Source organism: Procambarus clarkii, chromosome 60 (genome assembly GCF_040958095.1).
Source record: "Procambarus clarkii isolate CNS0578487 chromosome 60, FALCON_Pclarkii_2.0, whole genome shotgun sequence".
In the NCBI taxonomy this organism is placed as follows: Eukaryota; Metazoa; Arthropoda; class Malacostraca; order Decapoda; family Cambaridae; genus Procambarus; species Procambarus clarkii.
The window spans coordinates 16194168-16216429 of record NC_091209.1 but is presented as its reverse complement, the minus strand read 5'-3'; the positions used below and the strand labels follow the sequence as shown (position 1 = coordinate 16216429).

The window sequence follows — 22262 nt, the reverse complement described above, 5'->3', positions numbered from 1 at the left end:
TAGCTTATAGGCAGATGGAGTTAATAATATGGGTGAAGGTTAAACACAACCCACAAATCTGAAACTAAAGAATTGATGAAGTTTCTGTCCATCCTGGACCATTATTGTGTTCAATTCTCCATTTTAAGATTTTTGGGTTGGGTGTCTAATCTGCAGCTTATAAGTTTGATGTACAGTATTATATTAATATCTTAGTTTTCTTCAACGTTAAATTACAATGCCATAAATTTGTCATTCTTCATGTAGCAAAAAACTGGTTATACGATTTCAATATTAATCAGGTTTTGTGCTACATGAGAAATGAATTGACCTGTTTTTTTTTTTTTTTTTTTTTTTTGAAGGGAATTTTTTTATTTTGACACATTAAAAATAGTTACAATTTTATGCAGAATTATTTTAGTACAGTATATTGTATCTTGCTACCTTCTGATAGTCTTGAGAACTTTGGTGATATAAAATATAGTTAACATTAAACAGATATATTTTGTTGTGTGCTCCAAATAAGAACTACAGTACATTTTGGTGTTTAAGCTAAAAGAGTTTGGAAAGTAGAATTTTTACCAAGGGTTGTGGTTCATGGGTTTGTATATCTAGTCACATCTTCAGACTAAATTCTTGTCCTGTACAGTACTTTTAATTATACTTCCATGTTTGCTTAAATGCAGGCTTTGAAATAAAATTGAATTGAAGTAGAATAGAACTGACTCCTTAGTGCCAAATAAAGAATTTTACCTACTAGTGTAATTATTGTGAAGGATATAGGAGATAGCTTATGCATGAGAATTTTCCCTTTGTTGTGCACCAGTGGGTAGAAATGGCAGAAGGCATTCTGCATAAGATGTCCTATTGTGTAATGTGCTATGGTATTGGAAACCAATACCTTGAAACCAATGTGTGTGAAGGATACAGAGCCCTATGGGAAGTGTCTTGATCCCTCGTACACATTGAATAATAATTCATTACTTGAGCCTCAAAGGCACTGATTCATGGGGTTTATATCCCAAGGGCCAGATTCACCAAGCAGTTCTGCAAGCACTTACGAACCTGTACGTCTTTTCTCAATCTTTGGTGGCTTTGTTTACAATTTTTAAATGGTTAATGATCTCCAAAGCACTAGGAGGCTGTTTATAACAATAACAGTTGATTGGGAAGTTTTCATGCTTGTAAACTGTTTAATAATTGTAACCAAAGCTGTCAAAGAGTGAGGAAAGATGTCCACGTTCATAAGTACTTGGGTAACTGCGTTGTGAATCTGGCCTCAGATTATGACAAAGTGGTGGTAAAGAAATGATTCTTTCAGTCCTTTTAAAAATGTGAACATAATTGTTTAATGCAGAAATATGAAATTAGTATTGGAGTACACTTGTATGTTCCATTATTGTTGAATAAAGGGAAGAACTTCAGCCCTCCATGCTTAGTGTATGTGTGGAAACTATTTTATTAGGTTGTATTGGATGGCAATAATGCATGTGCCTTTCCTCTTGCTTGGAGGTACAGTAATTAGAAGGCAGAATCTGGACTTACTTTTTATTTTATGATTCAGTTAATTGGAAAACACTATACTGTGTAGGCAAGATACTTTAAATTGATCGATATATAAACCTATAGTTTTTGTTACTTTACACACTTAAAAATAAAGTTTTTGAGCTCTCATTGTGAGGAAAAGGCTAGAAATAATGTGCCAAAAGCTCTTTGGCAGCAAGTCTGAAAGACTTGCTGCCAAAGCAAACAAATCCATGGGGTGAGATTTTAACCTGTAAGCTGTCCTGGCCTTTAATATATTCTAGATATAACTATTAATACCATTTATCTTGCTCCTTTAAAAGTAAATGCAGAAGTAGATTACTTCCTTAAGTAACTTAAATGCCAGAAATAACAAGATTTGTGTAGTTCTACTATGTTTGCTTCTTTTAAGATAGTCGACAAAGATTAAGCAATACATTATTCCATGTCAGTATTGCCTTAGTGACCAGAACTGGCACTTACCACATCTGCTTGTAACAGTTGACACCACCGAGACAGACAATTATTACTATCGCTATTAAATTACTGCCATGCTATAACTACTTTTTGCCAAAGTAATTATGCTTATGTAGCTAGTGTGTTCAGGGAGCGAAATTTAGCCATAGATCCCTGATTCGGCTATTGTACCTGGTGCATTTATACGTGCCTACATTACAGAACTGTTGTTGCTTAAGCCACCTTCAGCTCAAGTTACTGCCACCTGTTTACCACTCACTGTATATGATTATTTCCTTACATGTCTCTGACTGGTCTGTGTTGCCAACTTCCATCTGTGATCCCTCGTTCTGATGTCCTTCACCTGGAAGACTGCACTTTCTTGTGATCATATCACTTCTAGTCCATTTCTCTTAGGCAATTAATTTACTTAGCTTGTTCTCATAACTCTTCTGTCTTCTCTGGTACTAGTCTTGTATAACTTAGAGATCAACCTCATTACAACAAATCAGATGTAGTGAATTTTAATGTTGTATTTGGGTCAAAGATGTGGACTAAGTACGTCAACTCGTTTGCGACTGTGCACCATCGGTTAAACATTACAGTTTTCTCATGTAGCCATTGGTGATACACTTAGAAAGACATACTATTCATACAGCTGTAGTAAAAAGATGAACCCTCCAGAAATTAATATAAATATTTGCACTGCATTAGTATCGGTACATCTGTGTGTACCCTTGTGAACACCAACGGCCACATGAGAAACCTGCAATGTATCTCCATTGGAATATGGTGCGTGGATGTGGTAATTTTAGTCTTGCATGAAGTTCCATATTTTTATTTAAAGTAGCACACTGATCTGATGTAATCCATGGACACAAATGGCACTTTAAAAGAACAATGATCTAGGAACACTGATTGTTAAACCACTGTATAGTCTTAAGTGCGAGCAGATAAGAGTATCAAATACAGTTCAGTACTATATTTTACTTAATAATAATGTACAACATTAACACAACTGAGGTAAAATCATTGCTGTGTTTTAAAATAATATGAACTGTATTTCAGTATTTTAAAATGCCATGGCTCAGGTGACCTCCACAAGGTCGGCTAACCATGAGTTTGGAATTACAACACATTGCGCGAAATAAACTAATGGGTTCCAGTGACTGGCTCAGAGATGAAGTTTCCCAATATCGGGGATAGGAATTCTGCTGTCAGGCTTATCTAGATCGTCTTATGATCTTGGCTAAAGACAGGCCTTCCTCAAGATAAATGTAACCTACAACAGTTAAATAATTATTGCTAGATGAAGACACTGGTGGTGAGTCGACGACGCCAATTAATGGCTACATAACTACGATATAAACTGACAAGTCTGGCATATCCAACATTGCCTGATACTTTGGTAAATGTCCAGTAGCATGACATTAACTAGGAAGTCTCGTAATTGGCTTCTCTACCGAACAGTAGAGAAGTCAGTTGGTGTCTCTTTAACCAACCATCCGCCTCCCATTGATGACATTAATACAGATACCCTTATATGTGTTGTATGGGGTGGATTTAGTACCACTATGGAAGGTGGGCGTAACGGTGACTGGTTCCGGTGTATGAGGACGGAAAGTTGGGCGTAAACACAGATGTAGGTAAAAATAAGCGGAAGTCATCCGCCCCCTTCCTGTTGGTTATAATTTGTTAGGCTTTAGCTCTAGGGCCAAGTACTGGGACAGGTATGGAGATGTGTGTGTGATATATGTGAACCTAAATTCACATACCAAAGGAATGTGAATTCCTTTGATATTTTCCGTCCTACATTGTTGCTTGTTGAGATTGAAGCCGTTGCTAACTGTATGCGTTACATCTTATTTTTTAAAGAAGTGGTCTGGATTCAGCATTCTTCAAATTGTTCGGTATTTTAAAAGTTTCGATGAGGTCAGACCTGGTTTGCCTAATTAATTAAGTTTATCGGGGGGGGGGGGGGGGGCAGGCAGCCAGTTTATACATACAGCACATGTTTGGCTTATATCGTGGTCCCCCTCCCAGGGTCGAATTACTTAAGCAATATCTGCAGTGTTCACATCAGATAATACCAGTGATGGTAGTTAGTGTTCTTAGATAGTACCACTGAAGGCAGTTATTGTTCTAGGTAGATAATCTTATTATAAAGTATAAAGTCTTCTGGTATGTTTCTCCTGGTATCATCACCATCCACTACACATCACATCACTAACAACCAACAACCCAAGGTACATAAGAATTTCCTTTGGGTGGGCTGGTCCTTTTCCGATGATCGTGACGACATATCACCTATAAACAGGGTGTGAAGCAGGGTGCGGTGGCAGCAGTATGACTAGAGTTTACGTTGGGTTGGTTCCCGTTGTTGTTGTTTTAGATTCAGCTACTCTGAACAAAAGTTCCAAGTAGCACGGGCTATGGTGAGCCCGTAGTGGACTTACCTGGCACAAGAGCGGGGCAAGAAGCACGGGCTATGGTTAGCCCGTGTGTCCTGATGTCTGGTACAGGAAGCTTATATCGAGGTTTCCCTTAGACCAACTACTGACCTTCCCCAGGATACAACCCACAACAGTTGCCTAACTCCCGGGCATCTATTTATTGCTAGATGGACAGAGGCATTAGGTGAAAAGAAACGTGTCCAACTATTTCTTGTCCTGCCCAGGAATTGAACCCGGGTCCCTTGGTTGTGAGCTGATGGCGTAGACCACTTGGGTGTTGTGATTCAGTCAGCCTGTGAGCTGCAGCGTCTAACAGCCTGGTTAACCAGACCACCAAGTAGGAGGCCTGGTCAGAGACTATGCCGCAAGAACATAATTGATCATTGGAATGACCTCACAGTTATCTCAAGGTGGTGTTGAGTTTGTGGTGGATGGTGCGATGTTTGTTGGCGGTAAGGTTACGGGCTACAATTCGTAGTATTGGTGATTGAAGAAGATTAAGCCACCCAAGAGGTAGCACGGGTATGAGTAAGTGGTAGATTTACTACAAGATTCAGGGACTCTTTCTTCTAAGGTCGTTGGTTGCTTCACATTCCAGGAGATAGTGAAATTGTGGCTTTTCTGTGATTGTTTGGCAGAAGATGCATTCCCAATCTCTGGGTTTACCAATTTTCCAGTTGCATCTGTAACCCTAGACGTTGTCTATATAACCGAACTGCTAATTTCCATGTGGATTCCTTTCGGGTTAGATGTAGGTTTTGATAGTGGTGAAAGTTGGTGGTTGTTTGCGGCTGCACCTCACCTCCATTTAACCGACCAGTTTCCAGACCATTGTGTCTCTGACCGGAAGTCGCCTGCCATATGTTAATGCAGTGTTTAACCACATTCCAGCCTAGTCCATCCTGGCCTAACCTAATTCATTATAGCCTAGTCATTATACCATTCTAGTCTAGTTCTCACCCTCGCCTAGCCTAACCTGATAACCAAAACATCCTTTCCACTGGAAGTAATGATCAAAGTTTAAACCATGGGCAATATTGAACACATTTGATATTGTAATGTTCCTTCAATTTATGTATTTATATTATTTTGCAAAGATGTAGAAGTAAATGCATCTTAAATGATCATCTGTGATAATTTACGAACAGATTTTTTCGGGGCTTGCAAAATGTGATTCCGAAAGATTCATTACTTTTACCTTTCGACTGCCGGTTCTCAGCACCTCCTCAACTGTTGCGTAAAATTCCGTCGCAGGTCATCTGTATGCTCGCCTGCACTACCACACACTAGTTCCACTAAAAGCACTCGAGCAAGAAGCGAAAGAACAATTTCACATTAACATTTGTTACTTCCCTTCAAAGAAACATTGGAATGACACTGGTTTAACATTGTGAAGGTCACCGCGGGTTTCAAGTCATATTGGACATTGTAGCATTTGCTGAATACTAAGAATGTGGCGACTTTATTCTTAATAGTAAAGGTGTTGAAAAGGGACGCCAATACCATATGAGAGCAAGGGCGGCTCCTCCATGGGGTTGGAATATGAAGGAGGGAAAGGTGAAGCTCACCTTAAAGCTGTGTGCAGGGGCTGCAGGTCTTGGGCGTCCGGGCTTGGTCTCACATTCACGAAGTGGTATTCCTTGGAGTGCCTCTGCAGCTACGTCAGCTGGTATTGAGAGTGAAGAGTACCTCCTCGAGTGCTCTGTCAGGACGCAGGGGCGAGAAATACTGATGGAGTACGGCGACTTGGTTGAGAAACAAATAAAATCTCTTCAAATAAGTTCTCACACGGCGAAGGAAGGGCACGCCACCGGGGGCACCTTCGCCCGGGGCCCAGCCATTATTATTATTAACATCTTTATTGACAAAATTAATTACAATTTTGCCTAATCTGAGAATTTTGATAGTCTTATTAAATTGAGGTTAATGCTAGTATTCACTGTCACGCAGGACAGAGGGTCATACATAAGACAATAGGTCTAAACTGTAGGCTGAAGCACATATATATCATGGTTACAATCAATGTTTTAATGTGTGAATATGTGACAACAACTTTCTATTGTGCACTGCCACACAAGGGCAGGGATGGGTTCATAAGTGATGCAGCTTAGAAGTAATATAAATAGAAATTGTTCTTCATTCTTTAAAATGGACAAGCAAATTTTGGGTAAATTGTTAGGGGCCCAGCCAGGCATAGACGGGAACGTCTCGCCAGCGGCCGGTTAAATCGGCGTAGACTGAATAAGAGACTAACATGTTGTAGTGGCGTAGCCTCATGGCGTCAGGTTTTACGGGCTAGACGCTGAAGCCTTGCCTACAGTTAACAGATTTTATGAGTAAATGTTACGTCCACTTTTATTCAAATAAGAGATGGTAAGTAGAATATGTGTACACTGGGAGTTTACTTTAGTTCTGGACTATATTCAGGACTAAAGTATACTTGCTGGTTGGTCAGTAAGCTATTGTGGTGACCATAATAACACTCCAGAGGATATTAGCATTCCAATGCTAGAATTCATTAGCCAAAAGACCTGTAGCTTCGCTGGGAAGCTGCAAATCTCAAATGTAGCCTAACTTGCTGTCTCCCCTCCCCCCAGATTGACGCCTTCTTTTGATAATTACTTACTTCGCTGGGAAGATTTTTCTATTTTCGTCACGATAAAGTTATTAGTATGTCCTAAGCTAGATTATTGCATGCAATTTAATTCACCATATTTTAGACAATTTATCGTACAAATGTTGAAGGAATTGGACGTTAAATGACAGACATAAATGATGCCAAGACTTGGGAATTAATTATACGAAGCCTCATATAAAGGCGTTCAGTTTTAAATAGAATAAGGTGAGGAAACAAGTATTCATATATTCTCTTATGACTTCCCCTCCATGAGGGTCTTTGGAAGATTTCGTGAAGAATACCTCTAGCCTCCCTCCCTCCCCCCCCCTCTCTCTCTCTCTCTCTCTCTCTCTCTCTCTCTCTCTCTCTCTCTCTCTCTCTCTCTCTCTCTCTCTCTCTCTCTCTCTCTCTCTCTCTCTCTCTCCAACCACTTGGGCTGGACGGTAGAGCGATGGTTTCGCTTCATGTAGGACGGCGTTCAATCCCTGACCGTCCAAATGGTTGGGCACCATTCCGTCCCCCCATCCCAAATCCTTATCCCTCGCTCTCTCTCTCTCTCTCTCATTCTCTCTCTCTCTGCATGCTTGTGTTTTTCTGGAGTATGATGCGTCATTAAGCCACCTTATCCAAGATAAAGCAAATGGAAATTCAAATTTTTTCCTCCTCGGTTGCACCTGTCTTTTCCTACTATCCTCCCCTCCTCTTCCTCCTCGCATTCTCTCACTGTCTCCTACCTACCTAGGGTACCCTGACAGCTGGATGGACAGCGCCTCGGCTTCGTAGTCCTGAGGTTCCGGGTTCGATCCCCGGTGGAGGCGGAGACAAATGGGCAAAATGTTTCTTTCACCCTGGTACCCCTGTTTCCTAGCAGTAAATAGATGCCTGGGAGTTAGACAGCTGTTATGGGCTGCTTCCTGGGGGGGGGGGGGGTGTAACAAAAAGGAGGCCTGGTTGAGGATCGGGCTGCGGGGACGCTAAGCCCCGAAATCATCTCAAGATACCACCCAAACTTCCCCAATATTACACTAAAAACTAAATTTATTTTCAGATTTTTCAACAAATATTTTACCTTTTCCCATGTGATCGTTTTATTTCCATTCATCATTTACTGTCACCGATATTTTGTTACAAGCTTCCAAAAGATTTATCTGATTATCAAAATAGTAACATGTATGTTATTAAAAAAAAAACACGTTAGTGAAGCTGATAATAGACTATTTTTCATTCTTTTAATAGTAAGTGGAAGTAGCAACGAGGAACGAGGCTATTGTGGCTGTAATCTATGTTCGTTTCCCTAAGAGTTCATGTTCTGGAATATCTACCGATAACGTTATCAACTGTTAATGACTCAGGTAGTAAATATATTTTGACTTGGAAATATTGTTGCTGATTTGGGAGAGGTTGCTATATAACATAATATATGGTGGGTCCCCTGGATTTGTTCATAATATATGTTCTGTCTCTGGATTTGTTCATTATATATGTTAGGTCTCTGCATTTGTTCGAACGTAGATAATATATATATACATGTTAATGAATAGGTGTGTGGTTGGGCGTACATAGGAGCTGCCTCCTGTGGACCAATATGCCTTCTGAAAGTTTCCGTTACTCAAAATTGTCTTGTCTTGATTCTGTGCATATTTTCTGATGATAACGCTCCTTGATGATATCGGCACTTGTTGACAACGCCACGTGATGGCATCAGTTCCTCCAGTTGGCATCATCAGTTGATGACATCATTACTTCCTGATGACGTCAACACTTCCTAAAAGTCACCATTTCTGCACAAAGTCACTTCCAGTGACATCACTCGGCTATATGCACAGCCCTGCGTGATGTCGTCACCAACCTCACCCTAGTGTTACGTCATGTCACAATGGTGTGACGTGACAATGGTGTCATGTCACCATTACTAATCACCATAATTCCTTCTGCGGTCAAGGAAGGAATTATGTATACCTACGAATACTATATTCTATATGTTTCAAATGTTTTATATAAATAAAAATATTATTATTATTATTATTATTGTTTTAAATAAAAGGGCTTTATACACACGTGTTATTAATCCCTCGGAAATAATGAAGGTGGGGAGGTTTACCGTTGACAAGTCGCTGGCTTACTGTCCCCGTCGAGGCCACTAGAGATTGTGGCAATAGGGTAAATTTAGGTAAATTTCCTTAAGTTTTTCAACTTATTAATTGGGTTTTCAGTTTACGTAACTTTCTTTCATCACTAAAAAAGTGATATTATAGGATGACGTCGGAAACGTATTTCTCTATTATGTCTGTCTGTCCGTTTCTCTCTCTCTCTCTCTCTCTCTCTCTCTCTCTCTCTCTCTCTCTCTCTCTCTCTCTCTCTCTCTCTCTCTCTCTCTCTCTCTCTCTCTCTCTCTCTCTCTCTCTCCCTCTCCACACACACACACACACACAACCATCCTGAACATCTGCTGTGGCAAATTCAATTTGGAAAGCAGTAATATACTGGAACCAAGAAATTAAGATTTATGACTTCGGTAGTCTACGTGAAGCAGCAGCCCGTTCGTCAGCCTGTGTACCCGAGGTAAAATAGGTCACCCATCACTAGTCCGCTTCTATGACCCCCTGGCTGAAGCTTATAGCTCTTAGATTATACAAATTGTTAATTACAAATTGGTAATTACATAAAAACAACCATATGACCACATCATGCATGGCTTACAATTTTTTTCCGGATAAGATAATAAAATATAATTAATTGGGTATTATTCATGTATTGCATGAGAAATTTTAAATGTATAGGAATGGCGTAAAATTATTATTCTTCCCCATCATGCAGGTCGGCGTTCAATCCCCGACCGTCCAAGTGGTTGGGCACTATTCTCTCTCTCTAACCTGTCCCATCTCAAATCTTTATCCTGATCCCTTCCAAGTGCTATATAGTCGTAATGGCTTGGCCCTTTCCCCCAGATAATTCCCTTCCCCTTTCCCCCATCATGCTCCCAGCCCTCGCCCCCATCCTCCCCCATCATGCACCAGCCTCCACCCCATCAAGCACCCACTAGTGACATTCCTGCTTCAGGTTGGGCTTATACTGGATCTTTAAGGTCCCGACCCAATGCATTATTTTATTTCATTGTTTATTTTGTATCCCATAAGGACCCTATATACAGTGACACTATATGTTAAGTACCTTTCAAACCCTGATAGTACGTAACATTATTAAATTATTCACGCAGTGATAAACTGAAGTAATTTCAGATTTAACATAATTATTGTACATATTAACTTGGGAATCTTTCCGTAATTTTACTCTTAATCTTTGTATTGTATATTTGAAGCCTTATTTGGATAGAGTGTTTGTTTCCTAATGAAATATAGGAGGTCTGTGTTTAGGGTGTTCAGTAACCTTCGTTACCGAACACCATAAAGGTGGTTAATATCCATCCTCAATTATGGCTTCCAAAATTGCATGCAATATCCCAAAACATGTACTAGTGAGCTGTGCAGAGTGAAGGTGACTTTCCCGGACCGAAACTGAAAGGTTCAAAATGGGAAGCCTAAAATATTTCCGCCTCGGACGTTGCAACACACCTAGATGCTGGCCACACCTGCTTAAGCACATCGTTCTCTGTCTTCCCTGCTCTCTTTCCGTCTACTACTCTGCTCGTGATGCCCACAGCATACAGATGGGGTTGGATTTCCCCGGGTCTAGACCAACTTGTGTTTTCCACTTGCATCTCGGTGCGTTTTTGCCAGGTCACGACGTGCTTCAAGTTACAGAGCACATAATAGCTTAACGCAAGAACTGTCACAGTGAAAGAGGGAAAAAAGGTTTACAACTTATTTAACGAAAGCTCTATAACTACTTTCCCATTTCACTGTTATTGCAATAGAATGGTAAGCTGCAACAGTGTTAGCTGACTGTTGATAGCCAGCCAACACTTCCTTACATTCTATCATCTAAAGAATCCACTGGTTCTGAAACTGGGGCCATGGTGCCATGAGAGTTTTTTTGTAATATGTAGGAGGCCCATAAGTTGAGGTAGTGTACAGGTTATGACGCCAAAAGAGAGTGGAGTGGGAAATAACTATCTAATGGCGTGAGCTCACATGATGATAATGCTTTGTAATACTGAGTGTAGGGGCCGTTACTAAGGACGCTATATGAAAAATGGCTAATGACCATAAAGCGTTTGGAACCACTGAATTCTAGACTAAGACAGAACATCCAGCATACTGCTCCCAGTCATCATTAGAATATAGGAGATAGGTAAGCTGCAGTAGGTCTATTGACTCATTCAACACTTCGCCTTTATATATTCGCTTCCTCCAGCTAAATTGTAGTCGCTTCCTCCAACTAAATTGTATTACGGGCTCACCATAGCTCGTGCTACTGGAACTTCTTGTTCTGAATAGCTGAATCTAAAACAACAACAGTTAAATTGTATCCACATATGACCTTTGAAGATGTTAACAGGGTCAAGGAGACGCATCTCAGCGTCACAGCCTCAAACCATGATACAACTAAATTGAATTTTGGAGAATTAATTTTTCAGTGATCTCACCCATTGTGTCATACTGTAAGTGTACAAGAAAGACTACTACCAACATATATTCTTATTATTCTTATTCTTATTATTATTATTATTATTATTATTACAGTCCGACGCAAGATGTTTCCCTTGACATTTCTAACGTATGTCACATCTTGAGGCGAGAAGGTCGTGATGTGTGTTTTGGTAAACATAAAGGAAATGTGTGTCTTCACAGAACAAGGCTCTTATCATAGGGCGTACACAGCGATGCCAGTCTCGGCCGTCTCAAATGATTAGTTCTCAGTTGACTCTGAAGCTGGGTATATACCCAAGTGGAGTTTTCATTCAATGTTTTGTAAATTTCAGCTTATACTTGCTCTTGTAAGTACCGTGTATTTTTTTTAGCATTTCCCTCCGTGCACTTCGTTGTTGCTATATACGAGTTGCGTGATTTAAGGGGGGATATACAACAGTACTGAGGCCATCAAAAAACTCTTATAACATAAAAATAACTCTTTTGGTAGTACATGTACGGGATAGTACAGTCTCACTCGACAGCTTACGTTGAATTACTTGCTAAATTTGCATGACTTTCAATACCTCTTAAGCATGAATCACCTATTTTATAATACTAGATACATTTTATGTCATAATTCGGTGCCTTTGATTCTGTCAGTTACACATTAATCTTGCTTTCATATATCTGACTTGAGTCATCGTGACTCCTTAACAAGTCGATTGCATGATTGCATTTTGAGAGTCATTTACAATTTAAACAGAAGAAACTTTCTTTATGATTGCTTCTTAAGATAAAAGTATTCACTTGCTATAGATTCTATTGAACAGGGGAACCACACCTAGTCCAGAAACTAAGCTAAGTTTATACGTTACTGATAAAGGACTGAAGTACTATAAGGTAAACAAAGAGGCATTGCGCCACAACGTACACAATCCAACGTCCTAACCTAACCAAAAATGCACGAACCCAAGCCACCCACTTAACCTCAACAACCGATGAATAGAAAAGGTAGATGTCTGTGATCCGCTGTTTTTGACAGCATGTTGTATTTGGTGCGGTGGTTACCACGACGCGCCATAACGTCGTCTTGGTCGAGGTTGTTGTTATAGATTCAGCTACTCGGAACAAGTTCCAAGCAGCACGGGCTATGGTGAGCCCGTAACTTACCTGGCACAGGAGCGGGGCAAGTAGCACGGGCTATGGTGAGCCCGTAGCGGACTTACCTGGCACAGGAGCGGGGCAAGTAGCACGGGCTATGGTGAGCCCGTAGTGGACTTACCTGGCACAGGAGCGGGGCAAGTAGCACGGGCTATGGTGAGCCCGTAACTTACCTGGCACAGGAGCGGTGTTGGTCGAGGGGACGGGTTGACGTAAATACATCTGGGGATACAATAAGAATTTGAACTTCCAAACCATTCAATGACCATAAATGCTGAAACCTCAAACCAATACATTCTGATATATTATTACAGACGTTAATTATACATATTAATTAAATATTTGATTATACAAAATGGTATGTGTAATGTGAAAAGAAGAGAGGCGAAGAGTATTTGAGAGGTATATATCCCACTCCACCAGACAGCACCGCTCCTGTGCCAGGAGTCCACTACGGGCTCACCATAGCCCCTGCTACTTGCCCCGCTCCTGTGTCAGGTAAATTACGGGCTCACCATTGCCTGTGCTACTTGGAACTTGTTCCGAGTAGCACGGGCTACTCGGAACAAGTTTTTGGCCCGAATCTACGGGCCAAGTAGATTCATCTACTTGGAACTTGTTTCGAGTAGCTGAATCTATAACAACAACAACCACTCCACCGGATACAATTTTTTGTTGTAAGTGTTGGGTTTTGGGGTTGAATCGTCGCCTTGAGGAGCGTGGGGTCGGTAGAGGCGTCACCCATGAAGAGTGGCAGCACTCGTGCACGCTGGCGGCGCCACGCATACTCAAGCCTAGGTAGAAAAAAAATCACGAAAAAATATGTCCGGTCTTTTTACCCCCCCCCCCTCCCCCCATGGTATGAGTACACCTGTTCCTGGTTTGTTGCTGTTAGTTGTTTTGTATCAATTTTAGATTTTGTGAGGCTTGCCCCTTATGTGGACCTTATAGATTTATATATTTTTTGTAGAGGTTAGCTTCCCTTTATAATGATTGGTTTCTTAAACATTGAATAACGAAATCTTATTTTATAACTAATCGTGGATTCCATCTCAAATTGTATATTTCCTAAATCTTAGCCAACTATTCCAAGTTTGCCTCCTCTAGGTGGTTCATACACTTCCCGATCTCATTTTGTGTAGGAAACCTTCCCACAGCCGCTTATAGAATGGAAACCTTCCCATAGCAGCTTATAGAATGGAAACCTTCCCATAGCAGCTTATAGAATGGAAACCTTCCCCTAGCCGCTTATAGAATGGAAACCTTCCCATAGCAGCTTATAGAATGGAAACCTTCCCCTAGCCGCTTATAGAATGGAAACCTTCCCATAGCCGCTTATAGAATGGAAACCTTCCCATAGCCGCTTATAGAATGGAAACCTTCCCATAGCCGCTTATAGAATGGAAACCTTCCCACAGCCTCCCATGGAATGGGTATGGAATCCACAATAATCAAATTCAAATATAATTCTTGTATTCTCCATAACATCAGTGGTTATTTAAGATGATACTAATGCAGAGTCTATGCCGGGCTATCAAATTCTTTTCCCAAGTACTTAACTGGAGGCTTTGCTGTCCTAAATATTATAGCCAGAGTAGAGAAGGCAAAACAGCGCACACTTCCTGGTACTAGACTAGCTATGGTTGACTAGGTGCTTCGTGGCTGAGTGGACAGCGCTCCAGGGTCGTAGTTCATTGGGTCCGGGTTCGACTCCCGGCCGAGTCAGAAACAAATGGTCAAAACTTTCTTTCACGCCTGATGCCCGTGTTCATCTAGCAGAAGAAAATAGGTACCTGGGAGTTGGACAGCTGCTACGGGCTGCTTCCTGGGAATGTGTGTGTGTAACAGAGAAATATATGTAGTAGATATAATGGAGTAAAAATAGATTGGTTAGAAAGGCGGAGTCCAAGAGCTAATAGCTTGATTCTGCAGGCACACATAGTAAACACACGCCCACATGTACGTTAGCAAGCGTCCCAAGGGCGGCCTGGGTGCGATGGGAGGAGTGAAAGGCGAATAAAGATGGTGTTTACACATCTCACTGCACTAGTCGAGGTCTGCGTCAGTCAGCCATCACTGCCGCCACACACGTAGCCCCTCCCCCCCCCCTCCCCCACAAACACCCAGAACTGGGATTGAATACAAATGTATGAGGATTATTACAATAAAAATACTATGAAAAGGACATTGGATAAAAAGGAAGGAAGGAAGGAAGGAAGACCTTGCATAGAAAGGAAAGAAACAACCGAAGGTACTAGTCATATATGAAGTAAATTGATAGTTAACAACCAAGTGATTAGATTATGTAAATAAGCAAAAATCAGTAGAAAACATGCATAAAAAACCTTCTAGAGATCTATGATAAAATTGTGAAAATAGACAAAAAAAGAGAAGGATGGGGAGATTGTGTATTATGGATTGCAAAAAAAAAAGGCTTGTGATCAAGTTTTACTAAAGAAACTATTACACAAAGTTGAGAGCCAGGCAAGAACAAGTGGAAGAATAGTGAAATATGTGAAAGAGTACCTAACAGACAGGAGCCAGAATCAGATTTAAGGGCGAGACGTTTGACTGGCAATAGGATGGGTATGGGGTGCATAATAAAGAAATGAAATGAATGAAAATGGCTAACAAGTAGAGTCTCTCGTCGAGCTGTATTAAAAACCTCAGTATTTCTCATTTATGTTAAATACTTAACTACGGGGGTAGTGCCCCTCATGTCGATGTTCGCAGACGATGTAGAGTTATTGAGAAGCTCCAGGCAGACGAGGGGTGTAAAATACCTCAACATGACTTAGATAAGCTGCAAAGTTGGTCCGGGAAATGTCTACTGTATTTCAACACCATCTAGTGTAAGCTGTAAAAACTAGAGAACTGGTGACAGGAGACCATCGGAACGGTACGCATTGAAAGGGGAACTACCTGCTTTTAGCGACTAGAGCAAAAGACCTGGGAGTGGATATAACACCAAGCCTAGCTCTGAAGGAGCACAAAAAATAAGATATTATAGCATATTGCAGCATATTCTACAAGGGTAAAGTAAAAACAGCATTCCTGAACGTAAATAAGGAGGCATTCGGACCATTGTACTATATGGCCTACATCAGAGCAGTCCTACTGTATACTTCCCTCCTCAGAAATTATACAAGACAACTTGAAAAGGTAAAAGGTTAGCAACGAGGCTCGTCTCAGAATCACGCGAGATGGGGAACGAAGAAAGACTGAAATAACTGGACCTAATGTCACTAGAAAAGAGAGAAGCAGGAGACCTGCCCGTCGCATTTTGACGTATACTTTACCTAAGGCCAAAAAATGTCGTACTATAAAATGATAGTGGTTCGCGAAATTGATATAAAGCCTTGATTTCTGTTCGTGGGTCCTCTTGTAGGTTAGGTTAAGGCACTAAGGCACCTTAGTACGACAGTTTCTTGACGTTGGGAACGCTCGCGAGAACTGACTGGATAAAGACAAAATACTTAGGGGCACTGACAGATAGGAAGGAAAAAGACAAAGTTCTCAATGCATACGACCAATAGGTCCCAGATGGAAGCGTGAGAAACATAAGCCAAATAAATATTCCTTCCTTCCTTCCTTCCTTCCTTCCTTCCTTCCTTCCTTCCTTCCTTCCTTCCTTCCTTCCTTCCTTCCTTCCTCCGTGCGACGCATGGCACCCTTGCCGTGACCTCACACTGGGCAACTCAGTACTGTATGACACCGGATTTTTAGTGTGGACCAAATACTGTTATTATTGTCTGTTTTGTATTCACTAGTTGTAAGTTCCGTATAGCGTTGACGTGAATACTAGTAGCGTGGGCGTGGTACTGGTAGCGTGGACGCTGTACTGGTAGACAGGTTGTGTAGACGTATGGTTGCAATCCTCCAGGATGCGTGCAACAAAAGTTTGTCAGTGGTGATTGCATGACCCTGCATGATAAACCCTCCTGTAACCCTTCATAAAGTTTAGGGCAGCCGCGTACATGAGGCTGCACCTAAATATGTTAATAACATAAACAGAAAAAAGAATGAGCCGTAAGGACTGAGCCGTAAGGACTGGTCGGGTTTCAGGATCCACTGAGTCAGGGGAAAAATGCAGACTTCGCTCCACTGCCCTTCACTAGACTGTAACTTACTTTGCTAAATGAATTTGTAATTCAGTTCCTGAGCCCTTTGTGTACCTCTGTAACTTTGTCCACCAACGTCCTTGGGTATGGGGAGCATAATGAGTTAATGAAAACATGCCAGCAATTACACACAGAAACCTCTCGGACGTAGGTTCGAATCCTCGTCACGGCCCTTGTGGCCAGCAATTTTGGGGCTGAGGCGGACGCAAGTCTCTGCCTCAGCAATATAATCAGTTGAGAAAGTTGCAACAACTGTTGCAGAAGTAAGAACTCAGGATCAACATCACAACAAGAGCACATTAACTGCAGTTCAACATTGTGTATTGAATTTGCTTCAAGCACTTCTTCGTCTTAACTCTGTCCACTTATATACAAACTTTATATTGAATTTTTGTTAGATCTCTGTGTCCCATCTATGTCGTTATTTTCATCTGTGCTTCATTCTTTTACTCTCCCTAGATTGGAATTTTGCTTTTTTGTTTATGTTGTCAATTTACTTTAGAATCTAATATGTCGCTATCATGTCCCCCTCTATCTCTCTTCTACTTTGTGCTTTTTCAGGTGAATATACAAATTTTATTTTCATATTTTATTAACATAACTATTTCGGTGCACAGTAGTTCTATAAAACACATTGTAATGGGGTTCACAAGTTCAATTTCTGTTCACTCGACATTGGTATAAACGGTTAACTTTACAGTTAGCAAGATGTGTGTAAATCACGAAAATTAAAGCAAGATAAATATGGGCGAGTAAAATAATTCGTTTTGGGTTCCCGCGGTAACATTCAGTTCCTGCACAAAAACATTGCAGAGTCGCGGCCTGCAGGAGGAGGCTTGACTGGACACCGATCCTTATATGAACGCCACTGCTCACTCAGCAGTAATTGGGAACCTGGTTGTAAACCGATTTCTGAGTCGTGTTTAAGAAGAAACCAGTAGGGGTAAGGCTGAGGTATGGGAAGGGAAAGCTCTAAGCCTGCTAACAATGGGCCAGATTCACGAAGCAGTTACGCATGTCCTTACGAACGTGTACATCTTTCCTCAATCTTTGACGGCTTTGGTTGCATTTATTAAACAGTTTACAAGCATGAAAACTTGCCAATCAACTGTTGTTATTGTTATAAACAGCCTCCTGGTGCTTCGGAACTCATTAACTGTTTAATAATTGTAAACAAAGCCGCCAAAGATTGAGAAAAGATGTACAGGTTCGTAAGTGCTTGCGTAAGTGCTTGGTGAATCTGTCCCCAGGGTCATAAGTCGTCTCCTATACTCACCAGGGTTAACAAAAAAATAGGAAGTGCGAGTAGGGTGGTGATAGTAGCAGGGTGGTGGCCGGAGCTCCAGGATGTGAGGGGCCTCCCGCTGGTGTCAACACCCGGCCCACACATGTCCTCATTATCTTAATATCTTCACCATTCCTCTACTCAACTACTGCCTCTACTCTCTTCACAACCAAGATCTTTCTCTTTCCTCTGCTATTTTGTTGTGTGTTTTGTGAAAACTTCATGAATTGATTGGCAAGTAGTATTTGTTGAAGTAGAGGGCGGGTCATAATTACGCTGTGTGTACACATACATTATCTTCATCATTTAATATCTTAACCATTCTTTGAACAAATCCACAAGGGCCGTGACGAGGATTCGAACCTGCGTCCGAGAGCATCCCAGACGCTGCCATTTGTTCATTTGATGCATCACGCAATTGTGATTTCTGTGTGTGTAATTAACCATTCTTTATATCTTTAACTAGAAGGCGTACCCAGCGGTGCCCGGGTCTGTCTGTTTGACTCTTCCCCTCTCATCCCCCATTTCACCCTCTCTCACTCTCTACACTCCCTTGTTTCCCCTCTACAACCCCCCCTCCCACCCGGTTTTCTCCCCTCATCTACCCTTGTCTACTTCCTCTCAGAACATATAATCCCAGCAGCATATTCTTACAAATGCTACATTGATGCAACGTTGTACTAACGTAGTTAAAATACGTTGTGGTTATGGTGTGTGTGTAAAATTGGGAGTATTATGTACAGCTGAAAATATTTTGAGTAACTCTATGGAAACTAAACCCTAAGTTTAGATATGATAAGCGTCGATGGTATTTGGAATAAGAGCCGATCCTTCTTAAAATCGACCCCGACCACCCTATGACACTCCCCCATATAATCACAAATCATTATGCAAAGTAGCGTGAAGCTGGAGCCCCAAAACTTTTGGGACCAGATTCACAAAGCAGTTACGCAAGCACATACGAACCTGTACATCTTTGCTCAATCTTAGGGGGCTTTGTTTACAATTATTAAACAGTTAATGAGCTCCGAAGCACCAGGAGGCTGTTTATAACAATAACAACAGTCGATTGGGAAGTTTTCATGCTTGTAAACTGTTTAATAAATGCAACCAGAGCCGTCAAAGATTGAGGAAAGATGTACACGTTCGTAAATACTTGCTTCGTGAATCTGGCACCTGGCCTCCAGCTTTGCACAGAGAAACAAACACATTAACAGACACACAGACATTCTCTGTTATACCGACACAAGGTTTGTCCTTTGACACCTGGATATTCTGTTTCATCTTTTTGTTGAACTATATGATATATTTCCAGTATATTAACCCATCCTCTGTTTTATAATACTTTATCTTTGGTGAATTCTCTGTATTATCCTCATGTCTTGAGGATATCTTGAGATGATTTCAGGGCTTAGTGTCCCCGCGGCCCGGTCCTCGACCAGGCCTCTACCCCCCAGGAAGCAGCCCGTGACAGCTGACTAACTCCCAGGTACCTATTTACTGCTAGGTAACAGGAGCATCAGGGTTAAAGAAACTCTGTCCATCGTTTCTCGCCGGCGCCCGGGATCGAACCCGGGACCACAGGATCACGCGTCCAGTGTTCTGTCCGCTCAGCCACCGGCTCCCACTCATACCATAACTTTCTATATTTATCTAAATGTTCAGTGTTTTACATGTTCCTTTAGGATTTTTGTATTCTTATTTAAAAAACTAAAAATAAACAATTGAGACTAAAGGTCTACCATGTTTTCAGTGTGACCTTCCTTGTTTACAATAGTTACTGATGTTAACATTTTTTTTAAGTTTAGTGTATACGTACTCACCTAGTTGTGGTTGTTGGGGTTGAGCTTTGGCTCTTTGGTCCCGCTTAAAAAAATTGGCGTTTTTTTTTAAATTAGATCCTAATTTGATGTGATAATGTCAATGTCAGTTTTGACGTGATATTTGATAATTTGATAATGATATTAATGATAATGATAATTTGAGGTGATAATGATAATAAGTGACGTGATAATGTTACACTGTTGATGTGTGTGTATATAGAATGTGAAGCCTTTACCATCCTCTTTTCAGCCTTTCAGGCAAATATTAAAGGCTAAATGAGGCGAGAAAGCCCTGTAGCACAGTGGTCTATGTCTTTGGCTCACACCTTATACTGCCCAAGTTCAATCCCAGGCAGGACTGAGGCAGTTGAGCACGTTTCCTTTCATCTGATGCCTCTGTTTACCTATCAGTTTAACTAACAAGGGAGTTAGGGAAACGTTGTTGATTGTATCCCGGGGAAGGTCATTGGTTAGCTTAGCCTGGACACACAATCCCCCATCAGTATACTGGACACACAATCCCCCATCAGTATACTGGACACACAATCCCCCATCAGTATACTAGACACACAATTCTCCATCAGTATACTGGACACACAATCCTCCATCAGTATACTGGACACACAATCCTCCATCAGTATACTGGACACACAATCCCCCATCAGTATACCGGACACACAATCCTCCATCAGTATACTGGACACACAATCCTCCATCAGTATACTGGACACACAATCCTCCATCAGTATACTGGACACACAATCCTCCATCAGTATACTGAACACACAATTCTCCATCAGTATACTGGACACACAATCCCCCATCAGTATACTAGACACACAATTCTCCATCAGTATACTGGACACACAATCCGCCATCAGTATACTGGACACACACACACATCCAACCAAATATTGCTGTTAAAACTTATCTAAATCGTCAGTGTATATAGTAAGCATCAGATAAAAGGATCAGACCAAGGACGGAGCCTGGGGGAACTAGCAACGCTCCGGCCGTTAGCTAAACCCTTCAACAGCTACGCGAATCAACATTTATAATCAGGTCCATGGAATAGCTGGCGGCAAGAGCAGAAGCCATCCCACCGGGAATAGCCACGACCGCGGTGCTTCAAGCTCACTATAATTTATTTTAAAGCAGTAGAGATAAACGCTTGATTGTTGAGGATTTTGTTGATTTGTTATTTGGAGTCCATATTGATCCCGCAGTCGTGACGGAAATGTTGCGTTCTCAGTTGGTTCAGGAAATGTACGCCAATGTTCTTTTTGTTAAGCAATTTTTATTTGTGGTAAACTAGTTGCATAAAGTTTTCATTAGCCTGTCTTACGCCCTATACACCATGAGTGGCTTTGGAGAAAGGTTACAGTCAGCGCATGCAGTACCGTACCTACAGTAGGCAAACTTGGGATACTTTGCGCAGTTTTTTGGTAGTTGGGAAAACTCAGAGCGTTTGGTTTATATATTATGTTCCCGCGATGGAACACAACCTGTCCTCTCGATTAATACATCGCATTTTGACGTCAAAATCCCCCAACGGGGAAAAATATGATGTACTGGACATCATGGCGGCTTACAAACATTCACGTTTTCTATGCTTGGGTCGTTCGGTTAGGTTACGTTAATTAGATTAGGTTTGGGTAATTTAGAATACCATTTTCTGTCCGTTGTGACAAGCTAAGAGGATGAACTGGGTAATGAGCTAGGCGGCGGTGGGAGGGGCTAAAACCTGTCTATGTGACGGAGGGGTGAGGGAAGTAAGGTGGTTGATAGCCAGCAGAGACCAGCAGTGTGGTGCGAGCAGCCGAGAGAGGAGCCTGGTACCGTGCGCCTCCTGCCACTCCATCTCATGAACCCTCATCTTAGTACTCAGTGTTTTGTGTGCTCGCTTGGCTCAAGTATACCGTAGTTAATATACTGGTTGCCTTAAAGAGAAGCGGACTTCTTAGTGATTTACGGGTGACAAAACGTCTTGCGAGGTAAGTGTAGCCTATGGTTATAAACACGAAACTTTCCATAGAGAAATTAATGGAAAGTTTTCTCAAAATTGAGTTATTTATCTGTAGAGATAACATGACTGGTAGAATCACAAATGTTATCATTTGTGTAATTTTAGAAGCATTAACAAAATTAATATTAAAGATAAATGTTATCAGTCAGTTGTTTCCTGGTTTATTTTGAGCCTGTGTTCATCAGGTGCTGGAGCCAGTATTGAAGGGTTTTAAGGAAAGGAAAGAACACGTTTCCTTCCCTGAAGGACATAAACTTATCCAGCTGCCTCACGTCTATAATACAC

General features: G+C 41.3%; 1 protein-coding gene across 2 annotated transcripts in view; it reads left to right on the top strand.

The window, feature by feature from the left end:
• The first annotated feature begins 11878 nt into the window (after positions 1-11878).
• The window catches only part of LOC123766778 (carboxypeptidase B), a 51353-nt gene continuing 40969 nt past the window's right edge, over positions 11879-22262 (top strand). The window contains exon 1 of one of the 2 annotated variants that reach the window (XM_045756143.2): positions 11879-11926. In XM_045756143.2, the coding sequence (XP_045612099.2) occupies positions 11894-11926 (33 nt within the window). In that variant the 5' untranslated portion in view covers positions 11879-11893. Of the gene's footprint in view, positions 11927-21730; positions 21946-22262 lie in introns of those variants that run through there. The other variant, XM_045756144.2, reaches the window with a different exon arrangement.